Below are 17,266 nucleotides of genomic sequence, written 5' to 3' on the forward strand. Positions count from 1 at the left end.
TTCATTCTTCAATTATGCTACAGTTTCCTTTCTGTTGTTTGCCTCTGCACTCTGGGACTTTGCCATTTTCTTTTCACTGTGTCAACATCTTCCCTTCCAATTCCTCTTTTCTCTCCCTCCAATTGGGTTTCTGTTGTCTTTATTCCCATGAAATTGCCCTCACCAAAAGTTGTTTCAAGGGTGGAAAACCAATTTAAAACTTTAGTCCTGCCATGAGTTGACTGTTTGATCTCTGAAACAAGATCAATATAACCATGGTTGGCCCGTGGAGTACCTAATAGATTCAGGCCTTTGACAAGAGAATGTTAATGTTTAACAATGGAGAATGTTTCCTGCATGTCGATTTCACTTGCAGGTGTGGTAATGTGCGTTCGGCAAAATGTGTGTGTGAGATAATTTGAAGTTTGGTAGTGCAGAACTGAGAGAGAGATTGAGAGAAGAACATAGTACTTTAATTACCGAGAAGCCAATTTAAGAACCCCTTTACATTTTACTAAGCACATAAAGTGCAGGGTTGAATTTCCCACTCAACAAGTTTTTTTTTAAAGCCAGGGACAGGCAAATTAAAGGAGAACCTGTCCATTAGAACCAGTGGAGGTTTAGTTTTTAATTTTTTAAAACTCCTATATGGTAAGGGGGTGGTTCATTTTTTAACTGGATTTTATTTATATCCCATATGTCTGGAATAACTGAAACACAAGGCAGCTTAACAACTGGTTTAAAAACAAATACAAATTGCAAATTAAACAAGTTATTATATTAAAACACAAGTAAACCTTTTTAAAAAAGTTTTTGGAAGTATTTAAACCTCTCTGAGTTCCACATAGTGGTCACAGTCTGAATTGGGGCTGCACATGCTTACCTGAATGTAAAGATATACTAGCTGGTAGCTAATAATTGGAGATTATTTCATTCACTTCATATCATAGAACAGGTTCAGGCTTCCTAAATCAATGTAATAAACCAAAAGACAATTATTCCTCAGCATTTCTTCTACGCAGAGTGGATATTTACAATTCAGTTCTCCAAACAATTATCCACAAGAGACAACGTGTGTACATTTCGGAGTGGGGAGTGCACAAAATAACATTGTGTTAAAGGAAATAAAATGGATAGATTTGTCAAATATGCCACATGTGAATTTGTATATGAATTTTTTAAAAGTGCACAGTTATTAAGTTGCAAGTCAGTGAAGAAATGGGGCAGAATGTACAGAAGACAGGGCAAGACAAGAAACCAAGCGAAATATAAAGTGAATATTCATCAGTAGAAACAGACGGCTATGGTAAATGTACAGCATGTTTTTGAGTGGTGGCTTGGCCAGAGGCATGATCTCAATTGCTTGGAAACCTGTTCATGGGTGGAAGGAGGAACCTACTTCAGTTTTTCATAGCAATACATTTACATCAAAACATCCCTTTGATCTTCATGGAAATGTGCCTTGAGATTGCTATAGAAACGGAATTCTGCTCAGCTTTGTATAAAGAGGACCATGGCTCCTCATGGGAAATGTCCAGAGAAGCATGTGGAGGTATTGTTAAGGAATGAAATTCTGCCTACTAGTGGGTGATGTGGTGTGTTTGGAATGACTAGCAATAAGCTACTTCTCAAAGGATTTAGCTGCCAGTATTTTCTGTATGTGGGGAGGGGTTGCAGCAAAGGGGAAATGCAAAGCTGCCATTGTTATATTAATAAAAAATAAGCTTATACCTAAAGCTGGGACAAGTTCATCTCAAATCCTGGAATGTTATAATTCCCAGAATCCACAAGCTAGGATTTCTATTGGCTTTGCTGACTGTGGATTCTGGTAGTTGTAGCCCAACAAGGAACCTTTTCCGACTCCCAAGTTCGGATAGAAAGGCAAATGCTTCCTTTTTGTGTTAATTGCAGTTGTTTTTTTTAAACGTTGGTTTCTGAGTCACATGTGGCTAGTATACAATGAGTTGATGGGGAGGCATGATATTCTGATACCCATCCGAATATACACATGTATACAAAATGGTTCAAACAGTGAAGGCTACAGAAACTGTCATGTGTTCATAGTTCTTGAATACACTGACATCATCAATGCTGTCACATTCCCAATACAATCAAAGCAAAGCCAACTGAAAGTCAACTAAACAAGATGTACCAATAGTGCTTTCTGGAGCAATGAAATACATTTGTTTATTGTTGTGCAAGCTTGTCCCATTTCTTCATTTTGCAAATTAGCTTGTTTTGTTTGGTGATTGATCATCAGGAGATAAGCATGAGCTTCATTTGCAAGTCTGGTTACTTATCTGAGTTATAATCTTTTAACTAGCGGGTCAGGATCTCATGAAGTTTGGCTTTGAGTATTCCAACCACTGTTGAACATGGTGATTAATAGTTTCATTAAAATGTGTAACAGTTTTGTTTCCAGAAAAGAAAAGAAAAATAAAAAAAAGTTAATCAAAGGAAGACTTGGATGGCCAGAAACTATTTCATCACAAAAACTGGCCCCTGCTGCATCCTGCCCACCCAACCCAGTTGTTATCTTTAAAATCACTCTAAATTACTGGGGTAAACTTTTGGCACTGAGAGGAACCGATCAGATTCCTCTACCAAGGTTTAAGGTCACTATTCAGCAGATCTAGGACCATAATAAATTAGAACAGGTGAGCTTCTCTCAGTTTTAGATTTCATCACAAGCATTTCACACAATCTTACCATTGCTTCAAGAGGAATCTCTGAGGACTAATATGTCAGCAGCCTGAAGCTGTGAATATTTTTAATCTTGGCAGTCTATGGCACTTCTGCTGGGAAAAGAAAGGTTGTGTAGGTAAGAAGGTTATAACGAGTTGTATTATATAAAATAAGCCTGTCATTTGATCATGTTAGGTTTGTTCTACAGTTTCTAGATAGTACCTCCTTTTCCTCAAACAGCTTGCTTCACTCTTGCATCAATTTGGAAATATATATTTATTAGATTTTTAAAAAATCAAAATGGAGTTTCCCCCCTTTAACCTTCAAAATTCCAATATTTAAAGTGTCCCTGCTATTTACTAGCTTGATATTATAAATGAGTTCAAGTACATTGGACATGGGACATTTAGAAAATCATACAGAATCTCAATGTTTGGTCTTATAGAATGAGACAGGCACCTCATTTTGATACCTGGGGGGAAATGTGTGCCTCTGTGTGATTTGCTTTCAAGTAAACATGTTTTGACTCAAACTGTTAGACATACCAGCTTCTCGGGTATAATCAGTATTCTAGTTTGAGCATTCTGGCTGGCTGTAGACAGAAATCAGCACTTTGTCTGTCAACTTGCACATGAGAGGATGTAGTGAAAAGTAGTCAGTCAGTCTGTTGACTGTTTCCCACCCCCAGATCGGCTGCTGATCTATTTTAGTGGAGGCACTATCATGTGTCTCCATGGATTTCACAGGCTGTTTTGATATCCAGGATGTCCCTGGAGGAAGCATACACCTGTGCCAGCATTCTGTGCCTGGGTCAAGAGTTCTGATAATGATGAGCAAAGGGTATTGTACTCATATGTGGAACTTTGTCATTGAATATCAGACCCACATCCTCTAATTTATATGGTTGAACAGCATAGCTTAGGATGACATTGGTGTCCCTTTGGCTTTTGCAGGCACCATAGTATTCTTGTTTTTAAAAATAAATAACTAGCAGGAGGAGCAGCATGCCAGAAGCGAACCGCCCAAGCCCTCCCTTCCACTACAGTCCTGCTCCAACTGGAGTGGGAAGGCAACTGCTATTTATCTATTTAAAGATCCATCATGCAAGCCCTGAAGACACAAATCTATGACACATCTATGCTGACAGACTAAGTTGCTGTGTATGTTTGGGTTGTAGTGGTTCTCTCATTTTTGCTTTCGGAGCATTTTGTTAAACTTTCTTCACATGAAGAATATGAAAAGAGCAGGTACACTGTTTTGGTCTGTTGATTTCTCACCCAGTGCTTCAGAAGCTGACGAAGGACAGGCAGTTCCAATGCAGCAACTGCCTGGTGGAGTAGAGCAGACTTCAGCAATGCAATGTGTTTAGCATTACCTGCTCATCCAAGCAATGATTTTGACAGATGAATAGAATGGTCACAAAAATGCCCTCATTTTCATCTGTAAAATGTTGGAGGGTGAGCTCCCACTTCTCATATACCTAAACATGCCAATTTTCCACCATATCAGTCTCTCTTCCCTAAATTCTAGATGCACAATAAAGCTGTAAATTATAAAATTCTCCTATTTTATTTTATGTTCAGCAAATATACAACAATGCATATATTTTACTATTTATTGTCATGGTGGAGTTGAATGCTTTTGGCACAGAATTTGAATTTGTACCACAGTGAGAGAGAAATCCAAGAGCATAAGGTTTCAGTTCCAATCTTGAAATAATATTTTTCACATTATGCATTTCTGCCAAGAAGAATAACCACATTTCAGAGATGATCTTTAGAATAGAAAGAGGTTAAATAATGACTGTGAGCAGGCCTTCCAGTCACTGCTGAATTGCTGGTAATTTGTGTTGTTAACTTAATCTTTTAAAGCTTTAAGGGGGGAAACCAACTGGAATTTGGTTTTGCAACCTCTGTGTCTTCATCCAGATCTAATTCTCATGCTGTACATCTGACTTCTGCCTGCAGCCAGGAGGTGAAGCATGGCAATCTTATCTAAATCGGAAGAATAAAAATAAAAGGCCAAACTGGAATGAAACCTGACAATTACAACTTAACATATTTAATCTTGAAAAAGTGTTACCTATCTGATAAATGTGTAGTTTACAGTTTTGTTTTGTTTTTCTAAAGGTCGAGTTCTTAGAAGTTTCTGTCTCCAAAAATACTAAAATTGTTACAATAAATAGTGTGTTGTCACATCACTAAGGAATGTTAATTCTTCCTTAAAAGGCACTCAATTCTCTTTACCAGTTACTTCATCTTTGCAGTGTCACAAGCATTAAGTAGTAATAGTGTAATATGATTACAGTTCACTTACCTAGTCTTTAAAATTCTCATTTTATTCCTAGAATACAGTACTTAGAAACACCTGTAAATAGCCATATAAATAAAAAGTAATGTGACTTCATGTATGTTATTTAAGCAAAATAGCTGGGAGGGTCTGATTCCCTCTATGTTACCCACCGTATTTGCCATTAGTTCTTATAGCAATCAAGGAACATGTAGCTTAATTTCCTGTTCCCCCCATAAGTTAATAAGAAGTTCATCTGTTCAATGTAAGTTTTTTTTCCATACTTCAGTAATCTATTTGCACTTGCTTTATGCTTAGCATGACACATGTTTCTTTTTTGTGGTCTCTGTGAACACATACTGAGGCGTTTTCTTGGTCTGTGCAGAATGTTTCAGAAACTTGTAGAGCTGAGCAGTATCATTTTGGTGCAAGCTCAGCCCATTCAAGGCTCGTTTACATTAAAGTAATGGTTTGGAATATGTGCCAGTGTAAGTGAAATCAAGTTAAGTTGATTCCAAGTCACATGGCAGCCTTGTGGTGTTTGAATCTCAACACATACAACAAACATTTAATCCAGTGTTTTTGAAGAAACACCTTTGCCAGACATGTGCGCTCTCTCTCTCTCTCTCTCTCTCCCCCCCCAGTTCCAGGGTTTGTGCACCACCTTGGTGAAGAGACACCTCTTTGGGTTGATCTTGCCTTATCCATCCCTCTGGGATGGAAGAAGATTTGGGTGAGCAAAGAAGTGGTAGGGGGCTCCTGCAGGCTGCTTGGCAACTGGGCTTCTCCCCCACACTTCACTTTTAACACAATAACAGCAGGGAAAAGTGGCTGTTAGAATCAGCCAGCATGAGGGCTACTTGAAAATTAATGTGGACAGAGGTGTTCATATAAGGGGGATCAGTTTAAATAAATCAATTCCACATCCATGTCTTGTGTTCACCCATTTTTATGGCAATTCAAAACAGGACAAACCTGATTTAAGCAGGGTTTGTTTTGTTTTGTTTTTTAGTAATGTAACTGCCTTCTCAGCTGAGCATGCCAAGCTTTCCTCGCACGAATTGCCTCAGTTGTTTTTTGTCAACCATTGTAGCAGGTGTGTCCTGGAACTCTCTTGTATTCTTTCACTATCCTTTACTAAGTGCTTCTTTTGCAGTTTCTAATCCTTTTTTTTTAGTTCATTTCTTCTTCTGACGCTCCTCTCCCTTTAGGGCACATTTCTGTGGCTCTTCACTGTTCTTGTATATGTTGTTGCTAACTTAAGCACAGAAATACCGTAGCCTGCAAATAGGTCCTGTTTATTTTTATATTTTGTACAATGCTGTTTCATTTTAGGCACTTTCTCCATATGTTAACATATAAAAGAAACTCCTGTTGTGTCTACGTCCTGGGTAACAAATTGTTCTTCAAACTAAGGAAATGCAATATTTATTTACTATTCACCAAAAGAAAGGTTCAGCTATTTTGCACAAATGCCACCTGCATTTACTGGTTACTTTTGAAATATGGAAAGAATCAGTGAATAAAGCAATACAATCCTATCCCCCTTAAAAAATATCTCTCTTCTTCTTTTTCCCTCCCCCATTTCAGCACATCATTTTATTGTTGTCACTGCATGCCATGAAGCCACCTATGGGCAACTCATGCAGGAATTTTGCCACAGCAAGTTTAAGTCTGACATGGAAACTCTCAGGAAGACACTTTGGTGTGACTGGGAGAAGACTCTGGGGTGAGTGTAAAAGAATAAACTTTATTTTATCCAATGGGATTAGATGCGTTATGGAAATGACACACTAGATTCCAGGAATTCAGGGCACCCTGCAACACAGTATGCCTGTACCAACATCAAGAGACTTCTACCATTTGGTGTTCTTAATGCTAGAGGAGAGCTTAATTGAGCCTGACTCTGGATGGTTGTATGGAACAAAACTTCCCCACCTTTTACCAAGGCCGTATCATTCATAAGGCTGACTAGGCTGATGCCTAGGAGGCTTTGCAGGGACTAGGGCCCTGTCCCATTTTTTTTTCCTGAGACACCCTATGTCTGTCACCTGTAGTGGGGTGAAAGATGGAAGTGCAGGAGGATGCCTGAAATACCTGAAATACCTGAACCACTGCCTTTTACTTTATGTTGCATCATCATATAAAACTTTTCAAGCCATCATATATATATGAGCATGCCATTTCAGCATAGCCTATGACTGATGGGAGTCAAAGTCATATGGGAAGAGATATTAAAAATGCAGCTATGCTCACAGATAAACCTAGTGGACTCTTCATGGTGCATTTAACTACAATAGGGCTCCACTGATGAAAAGGTAACACCACATAGTGTTGGGGAGAATTTGGTAGATCGCAATCATCTTCCCATTAGTATCAATAAGTATTTTCATGTTAAGAGATTGCATCTGACATTTTATACCTGATGTATTTTAGGACAGTGGTTCTTAAACCTTGGGTTACTCAGGTGTTTTTGAACTGCAACTCCCAGAAACCCCAGCTAGCACAGTTGGTGGTGACGGCTTCTGGGAGTTGCAGTCAAAAAACACTTGAGTAACCCAGGGTTAAGAACCACTGTTTTAGGAAACAAAGAGAAGGTTTCATCACTGTGATTTTTGCTATCTCCTTTGTGTGTAATTGGTTCATCAATTTCATGCCTCCTGCAGTGAAGCTCCATCCCCATAGGCTCTACCTCTTATGGTGCACCATTGATCCTACAGGCTACACATCAGGAACCACTGGCTTAAAGGCTGTCAAGGGCCCAATACATGACGTGAAAAGCTTCATAATGCCCTTTAGCCTTGGCTCCCACCTCTTTCCTGCTACCTCTGCTCTTTACTTTTGCCGATCTTGCAAGATTTGACAGAGCAAAATGGGAAGGCTCATTTTTAGAAATGAACTCAAGACATGGCTATTTAGGCAGGCTTTCCCTCCTGCTGTATCTTAATATTTACATTTTCACATCTTGGATTTTTGCATGTTTATTGGTTCTATTTTTTTAAATTTTGTAATGCCACCCAGGGTAGACCATTGGTCTAGATGGTTGAGGTATAAATCTAATAAAACAAACAAACAAACAAACAAATAATACTTTTTTGTGTATTTATGTGTATAACATTACAGTGATTTATTCTGGTCTATTCATGTGTCAAAAAAGGAATTTTTAAATGATTGTTATTTTTTTCATTATGTAAATATCTCTACAGCTGCTTGTTAACCTGCTTTTGAGTCTACATGTAACAGATAGTCAGCTTGAACATGTAAATGAAAATCTGAGACTTCTGACACCATTTTAAAAATATATTAGTAGAATTTATTTTTATTACGTTTGTGCTGAATCTGAACGCCAACCTTCTTCTCCCAGAAAGCCATGCATACAGAAAGATATCTATAATGGCCATTGAGTCACATACAGTATGTCTGCTGCTGGGGTAACTGCATGAGAAGAACCCAGTAGGGTCGGACTAACAGGCTGTGTTAGCTTTCAGAAACCAAGAATCAAGACCTTAAAATAATAGTAATAAAATAATAGTGGGTATCTAGAGACCTTATGGGATCAGCTTTTGTCCTTTTCAGGAGATGGGTGATTATGGTAATCAGTGTGTTTTTGTTGTGGGTGTATTGTATCACAACAAGACACAACAAAAACACACTGATCACCATAATTTAATTATTATTTATTTTTTAAATTATTTTTAATGGATCTAAATTGTAAAGGCATTCAGACAAATTGCCATGACAGTTTACAAGCCATTGTAATCAATTACAGTGGTGCCTCACATAGCGAGGTTAATCCGTTCCAGATTAACCTTCGCTATGCGAAAACATCGCTAAACGGGAATAAAAAAGCCATAGAAACGCATTGAACTTTGTTCAATGCGTTCCTATGGCTTTAAAACTCACCGTTAAGCGATGTTTTTCCATAGCGCCGCCATTTTCACGCCCTCGGTAAGCGAGGGCAGGGCGCGAAAATGCGGCGCGGACCTTCCGGCGGCCATTTTGGAACCACCGATCAGCTGTTCTCCCCGCTTCGTTCTGCGAAAATCGCTAAGCGAATTGCTTAGCGATCATCGCAAAGCGAAAAAACGCTATAGGGGCCATTGCTGAGCGAATGCTCCAGCGATGGCCCGGACCTCCTCGCTATGCGAATTCATCGCATAGCGAAGCACTCGCTAAGCGAGGCACCACTGTATTGAGAAAACCCAAAAAGCTAGATAAAAATTAGCCCATGCACATGAGAAAAATATCTATACATTTGTAATGGTTTAAAATACTGCTTTATAAATCTGAAAAAAATTCTAATTCTGCTAACAAAAGAATCTATGAGAGATCAAATTTCACTCAATTTTCATCAATAAGAGTAGGTATTTAAAATTGTTTTGCCTGAAACATCTCCTGAGATTCTTAATACTCTTAGAATTGCAGAGCTAGAATGGACTTGTAGATCATTGAATCCAACTCCTCTCTAGGAGGCATTATGGGGGGAATCAAACTCCACATCTAAACTACTTAGCTTTCTAGCAGTGCTAGTTTTTCACTAAGTAGAATTTCTTCTATGGTCATAACAATGGTGGGGCTTTCCAAGCTGTAGATTAAGAAATTCAATGTCTGTACTTTCTGACTATTTTAAAAGTTATAATTGTGCCTGGCAAACATTCTTTGGACAGATGAGCATCATGTAAAAACAAATAATACAAACTATGCTGACAGTTGTCCAAGTAATAGTGAAAGCCCTGGTCCTCTACGCTTTCCTTAAGGCAACCTGTCCAGGCAGGCAGCTGCCTTGGTGTGGCTACCAATCCAGCGTTGAACATTTCCTCAGAAACATTATGAGCACACAGCATTCACTGCAGTGAGCATATGAAGTGGACATCTCCCTAAAAGCATGGTGGGCATACATTATGCTGTTTCCCCAGTTGGCTAGCCTAGTTGATTAAACCGTGGTGTCAAGGCCCTGGGTTGAAGATCTGTGCTGCTGACTATTGTGAGGTGAGTGAGGGCTTCAGTACTCCCACAGGGGCAGGCTCAGTAGTGAGAAAGAAAGTCCTAGGTTCAAATCTTCACTAACAAGGACCTCTGATGGGTACCCTGGAAATAATGACCATTCTAGGAGTTGTAGTTTGGTAAAATAACTTTTCTGAGTTTTGCCCAGTTAACACAGTCAGCTGCCAGAACTTGAGATTCTTTGCTTAGGCCTAAGATGCAGTGTTAAACAATATGTTATCCAACTGGGGACCCAACTCAAAATAATGTAACTAGAGCCATAAAGAAATCTGGCAAAGATATGGCGCTTGTGGCCTGACTGTGAGATGTTCACATGATTGGGCCAGTTTCAGTGCAGCTCAGCTTCCAGCCGTGATGGGATGGAAGAGGATGTGTCTGATCCTGCAGAGACCCTGATGGGTGTGGCTTGCTTTCAAGAACAAGCAGTCCAATAAAGAGTATTTCCTGTAATTGCAGGTATAAGTTGGCATGTGCGGCTGGATCTCCTGAGTAAGCTAGCAGGCTGGTAGGATTGTGCCTGCACGTTCAGTCTTGCAGTGAAAGAGTGGAATTCTGTTTCATGTTTCACTGTGAAGCTTTGCTCTTCATGTTGAGGATAAGATTTGGGAATCTTGTCAAAATTTTAAGAAAGTGATAAGATTCATTCCAGGCCTGTCAGGGGCAGGAAAAGTAGAACAAAAAGATGGCCCTGTGGTCTTTCACTCTTGTGTACTGAGCTGGTTGTTTAACAGCAGAAACCTGTTTTAACATGCAAGTGAAACAGAGATGACATCTTGTGGTGTGACACCTGAGGCTAGAGATTGTCTCGCCAGTGTCTGATCTCATAAGTACAGCACTGAAGTGTGAAATGCACAGTGACAAGCCTTTCCTTGTATCATGGCTGATTACAACTTGTTCTGCCTAAAGGAAGGAAGGGACGGTATGATTTTGTATTTTTTGTGTGTCACTTGTTTTTGTTGTGGTATTTTCAGCTTCAATGAAGCCGAAAAATCCAAGTAAACACAAATGGTTGGAATCTAGCACTATTATTTTAATTGTTACCAATTTTGTGTCCTGCCTTTCTTCTAATGAACGAGAACAGTAGACATGGGACTTCATGGCAGCGTCAAGAGTGCCTCAGTGTTCAATAAATATTTGTGAAGTGTGGGTCCTAGACTTTTAGTTAAGGCTCCCTTATGAAGTGCAGGATCATTGGAAGTCCTTTTACTGTCAACAGCATGGAAAGTCAACAGTAATCTGTGCAACAGTTGCAGCCTCTCTATGGCATATTCTTGGCATCGTCTTCCTCATCAACTGCTTGAGTAGCGCCAGAGAGTTCCCATGGTGCAGAGAGACCGTTGAGTTCTTCAACTTGTCCATACTCATCAGCCCCAGGGAGACTGTTCAATTAACGGTGTACTGTGAAGTGTATCGCCTTAGTCAAAATTAGCCAGGGCTTTTTTGTGTGTGTATGATGGGTTGTACAAATGGCTTCTTCAAACCAGTGGCATAGCGTGGATGGCCAGCACCAGGGGCAAAGGAAGCACTGGGATGTGCGAGTGAGTGAAGCACAAGCCACAAGCCCTGGAGGGGTCTGGCTTTCAACCAGCATGCCACTTGGCATGAACCTTTTGCCCTCAGATGGCAGGCAAAAATCCCAGAAAGAGCGACAACTGTGGCAGGGTCTGCCTTGCCTGCCTGCGAGAGGGCCTTAGGAGGTGGGCAGGACTCCTCTCTTGAACCTTCTCTGCCAGGACAGGTTCCAAGCACCAGTCTCTTAGATGGGCCCATCCAAAACCCATTCTTCTGGGCTAGCCTAATACCTGGTGTCCCCTCCCCGCTCCCGTCTGAAGCTGGAGTGTGTTATCATGGAAACGGAATTAAAGAGTCTGCCTCCTCCTGAGAGTGCATGGATGAGGGCCAGGGAGGAGCAGATCGCCATGGTGGAGGGACTGGCAATTCATGGTACTTGCCCGCCATCCGTGGAAACCAAGCATCCGCTGTCCTCTATTTCCTTCTCCTGGGCTTTGCAAACATCCGCAGCTGGGAAGATGACCAGGAGGAAGGTGCAGTTAGGCCGAGTGTGCCTTGCTGGTGGTGGTGATGCAACTGAAGCAGAGAGGTGTACGCACACCAGCCGGCCTCCCCTCTCTGCCTCCTGGCTATTGAACCAGGCTCGTGGGGCAAAAAGAGCACACAGGAGGACAAGGCATGGGGCTACGGAATTACACACCCTCCTGGGACCCACATTTGGGCCTTGCTGCAGTTGTGGGGGCCCATGAGGACTGGTGGGCTGTCAGTGTGGTGCAGCAGAGCCAGGAAGCCAGCAAGCAGACCTAAGATGGTGGAGCCTGCTGAAGACCGGGCACTGGGGCTTGCATGGCATGCCCCGGCCCACCTTGAGAGTGGTTCCTGGGCAAGTTTGTGTGGCAATTTGATATATTCCCCCCTCAATTCCTCCTGCTGCCAGTCCCCTCCCCTCCCCTCAGAATTTGGGGGCAAATTGCCAGGCCACCACCCTGCCTTTCTTTGTTTGGAAGGGGAAGCGTGGGCGGGGGGGGGCACAGCAGGCTGTCCTAAGATTTGCACCCCCTATTAATTTTGCAGCCACCCCGTGCCCCGCATACTACGCCACTGCTTCAAACAACAACTAGCTTACTGCAGAAGTGCAGATCCATTCAAATTACACAATGAATCCTCAGAGATGGTAGCTGTTATATCTGTCCAAGGATGAAAATGCTAGTAGAAAGAGCTAAGAACTCAGAAATAGTTAACTGGGCAGTTAAGTTTTTTTCTACTGTGTTTCTCGGTTGTACCTCTGAAATTGTGGTGCCCCAAACAAAATATCAAATAACAATAAGCTTAGACAAAAGCATCTTTTGTCAGTGTACGTATTTACATGGATTGTGATTGGGAATATTTGACTGTGATTAGCAATGAACGCCATCCAAGCATCTTCTCCTTTGAAGAGCTTCTTTGTCTCACACACACACACACACACACACACACACCATTGCTAATACTTAATAATTTAGTTATTTGTGGGAGGTTGAGCTGCTTCCCCCTCAAAAAAAACCCTGCACTTTTCTTATGATAATAGCTGGCAGTGACTACTACAAGAACAATTTTCATGAAAGTCTAGCTGCAAGCAAGCACTGCCTTGGTTGTCCTGGCCCATCCTGGGGTAGCCTTGTGTGGATTGAATTTGTTTTGTGCTGCCGCAGCCCACATCTTTCTAACTTCGTATGCAGCTGTTCCAGCTGGACAAGGATAAAAATATCCTCTGAGTGCCTAGGAAAATGTGTGCATCATCACATATCTTTTTGCCACTGTAATTCATCGCAGAACTGCGGGCCTCTTGTGGCGGTTGCTGCTTTCTTTTCTGCAATGATGAGGGGATAAGTAAGCAGATTGCCCATGACGCATCACACAAGAGCAGCATATACTATGTCTGGTGGGAATGTCTAAACTGATAGTTTCCTACTACTACTAGCAGCCTAAAATAATATATTTTGGTTAAAATGCTAAATGCCATCATATTAAGTGATAAGATAATCATTTCTCAAGAGGATCACAAATATTAGCAATAAGAAAGTGTTTGCTTCATATCCATTCCCCCCTTCTTTTCTTTCTTTAATGTTGCTGCTTAGAAAATATTGCATGCACAGCCCATTGTTTAAAGTCATTGTTGCCTCCCTTAAGTCTCAGGATCTCTTACTATTTGTTTGTTTGTTTGTTTGATGTCTTTATATGCCATCTGTTCTCCTCTCCAGTTTATCCTCAAAGCAGTCTTTCTAAGAGGGAGAGAGAGGCTCAGGGGTGCAAATAGTCCAGTGAGTTTCATGGCCAAGTAGGAATTTGACACTAAGGATGTGACTACACTGTGAGTAAAATACAGGTTCATTCGGTGTGATTAACACCCATGGAAATGAAGTTTCGCTGGATGAAATCTCTGCAGCCTCACAGATTTGTAAGAACCAGCAAGGGGGCAGAGGCAGAGAATTCAGTTTGTTTTAAGCTGCCTTAACAAGGTGCTACCAAGTGCTGACTGGCAATTTCCATTTCCTCTCTCTCTTTCATTTTATTGTTCTTCTAAGTGCTTTTAGGCACTTGAAAGAAATGGCTTAGAGACAAAGAATGCTCAGCCAAAGGGAACTCGCACCTACATGAATATCCCTTTGCTTCAGACGTGATCACACTGACAGAAAGCTTTGCCAAACCAATCATAACACATTCAGACCACAAGAAAAAATTATTCCTTGTTCAAAAAAAGACAATTGCACAGATGGCTTCCCTGCATTGAGCCTTATGCCATGCAGTCACGAGGCTTTAATTTGACTTTTAACACTGCCCAGTCCAATGCCAGTGGCAGGGTAAGTGGCCAGTGTAGTTGCCCCCTCAGTCTCCAAGATCCTATTCCCACATTCTAACTGCAACACCACACTGGCTCTCTCTTGCACAAATCCCACATTTTGTGTGAAGAGAGGACAAGTGGGTTTTTCTTTTTTGCACATTTGGCAGCTTGTAGCGTTCTGAACACATTCTGCCTGATTTTCAACTGCTATAACCTTCCCACCATGCCCATTTTGTCCCTGCGTTAGATTTATACCTCTAATGGGAAACTACAGTATTGGTTCTGAAATGCCACTGAAGGAAAACAGAAAAATCAGCTTCATGGCCAGACAGGAATGGATTTTTATTTATTTATTTATTTATTTATTTATTTATTTATTTATTTATTTATTTATTTATTTATTTATTTATTTATTTATTTATTTATATCCCGCCTATCTAGTCGGTTGAGACCACTCTTTACTTTCTGTAACGGTTGACTCTCATCAATGGAACATCACAAGGACCGGCCTACATTCACATACATTTTATGCTGGGGTTAATTGTCCAACTACTTTTTTTCCTAGATAAGTGTAGGAACTAGAACAGACAAAGAACTGAATCTGGACCTGTCCCTGAAAGAAAGTTCACATGGACAATAAATCAGGGTGTGCATTGTATTTTCTAGTGAGATCTTATAGCCCTGAACCTTTGCAATGTTCCATCCACACTAATCACATAACATAGTTTAGCACATAGAGGAAGGACAATTCTACACAACCAGTTTTAAAAATCAGTTTAACCTACATTAATTTGTTGTAGCTCACTTTTAAGTGTATGATTATTTCAACTATTGTTAAAGGTAGGCTAGAAAACAATCTAGTGCTAATTAAAAAAAATTGACAAATACTTTTAAACATGTGATTGAAATGGCCATCAAGACTCTTATTAAAACTATTAAAATGCTGCAGTGAGGAAGGACTGCATTTTTAAAACATTTTAGCTTGCAGAAAAATATGTGAACACTATTGTGAGTAGCGTTTTTTATTTTATTTTATTTTAATCATAAGAAAAAATACAAACAAATGAAAGCATACATATCTAAAAGAAATAAAACTTAAAATTCAGCATAAATAATACAATTATACAAATTTGAAAGCAAATCCTAAAAATATATCCAAAACTAAACACACATTTTAGAGCAATTTTGGAAATGGTAAACATTACAGAAAAAAAGGGATGTAGTGAGTGGGGGAAGAGTAGATGCAGAGTCATAGGCTAACTTGCTGTAAATAGCAAAACCATGCAAATGTCACTGTAAATGTCAAAGCCATGCCTCTTCAAAAAGTGGTGCTAAGATTATCTTCTCCTGTGAACTCTGCACTGCAGTCCTGCTCTTTCCAAAATGGCTTGATTTCTTGAGGACTGAAAAGAGGGCTGCAAAAAACACAGAAATACAGGGATTTGATTATGACATGATGTAACGCTCTCCAAAAAAATGAGTGAAGTGTGTGTGAGAATGAGGTAATTTGAAGCTGATTTCGTTCTCTCTTTATTAAAGCTCTATGACTTCTTTTTCTCCTCTAGATTTGCCAACAACAGTAGTAGAGAGGTTGGGGCAGGGCAGGATGAGAGCAAAACCTTCTAATGATGTCTGAACCAGTGAAATCTAGAAGCAGGCACAGATACCAGAAGATATTTTTGCACATTGGTTATTTCCAATTGAAATCCTTATAAATCAAATCATGATTTATGATATTTGAGTTATGCCTCGATTGTATTAGTATTATTTTGCATATTATTTTGTTACTCTGTTGTTTTATCTGCTGTAAACCACCCAGAGTTACCTTGGTTGCCAGATGGACAGAAAAGCAATCAAATTAACAACAACAAGTAGTAGTAGCAGCAGCAGCAGCAGTACTAGTACTAATACTAGTACAGTAACCATGCAGACAGGGATGTATAGGGTTCTTCAGGCAGGCAGAGGTTTATCTCTGGAAGCAAACACCATTTATTTCCATCTACCACTTAAGACTTACACTTTTTTTTACTATAGATTCAAAATTGCTAACATTGATTTATGGAATGGCAAATTTAGCACATCCATGAAACTGGAGGGCAGTGTTTGCAAGTGGTACTTAGACTGCAATTGTTCAGAAAGGAATTACTGCTCCATGGGCATTAGTAATTTAAAATTGCTACTTCAAGCAGGAAGATAATTTAGGAAAAATGTCTTTCTGCTAATCTTTGTAAGAGGAGAAGAATTTCGAACTGAGTCTAGCACCTGCAAGGTACACCTGCAGGTGGCTTTCAAGCTTGCAACGTACAGTTTCCCTCTCCTGCTGGCTCTTCTGGGGGCAAAATGTTGTCAGTGGACCCTCTGTGCCACTGTCAACCTAGTCAATTTGCCCACCTTAGGAAAACGAGCCTGAGGGAAAGCCCATGACCAATGGAAAGAACTGTTTCATTTCCCTCAAGATCAGAATTTTTTCTTGCCACTGCTTCCACATTTAGAGAAGGCAGGCCAGCAGGCAGTGGGGGATGAGCAAGGGGGATGAGCAAGCGCAAGGCTTCCTGGCTCAGCAGTGGGCCCTTTGCTAGGGTGCAGGCCTCAGCAGGTGTCCAGAGTGCTAGCCCTAGATACTGCCCCTTCCTCTAACCCAAGAAAGGGAAATCTATGCTTCTCTAGGTAGTGTTGGACAACTGCTCCCATAATCCTTCACCCATCGGCTATATTGACCAGGGCTGGTGGGGACTGCAAATATCTCTGGAGGACCCGGATGTTCCCTACCTTGCTCTGAGCAATGTGCCCTGGTATGTGAGCAGGGAAAGTTCATTTCATGTGTGCATTTCCTCTGGATTAGGGCTTTTTGTGGACATTTCTGCTCTTACAAATCTAACACTGCCTTGCCACAATTCATTTTACCCTGATACCTGCCTCTACTTGGCAAGCTGCAGTTGACTTCATTTACTCACAAGTGAGCATTTGCAAACATAC

General features: G+C 40.6%; 1 protein-coding gene across 1 annotated transcript in view; it reads left to right on the top strand.

Annotated features, from left to right (window-relative positions):
• Positions 1-17,266, top strand: part of RAMP1 (receptor activity modifying protein 1) — a 63,329-nt gene that overhangs the window by 10,994 nt on the left and 35,069 nt on the right. Inside the window, exon 2 of the mRNA XM_072977619.2 lies at positions 6,544-6,682. Coding sequence (XP_072833720.2) covers positions 6,544-6,682 — 139 coding nt within the window. The remainder of the gene's footprint in view (positions 1-6,543; positions 6,683-17,266) is intronic.

Source organism: Pogona vitticeps, chromosome 1 (genome assembly GCF_051106095.1).
Source record: "Pogona vitticeps strain Pit_001003342236 chromosome 1, PviZW2.1, whole genome shotgun sequence".
Lineage (NCBI taxonomy): Eukaryota > Metazoa > Chordata > Lepidosauria > Squamata > Agamidae > Pogona > Pogona vitticeps.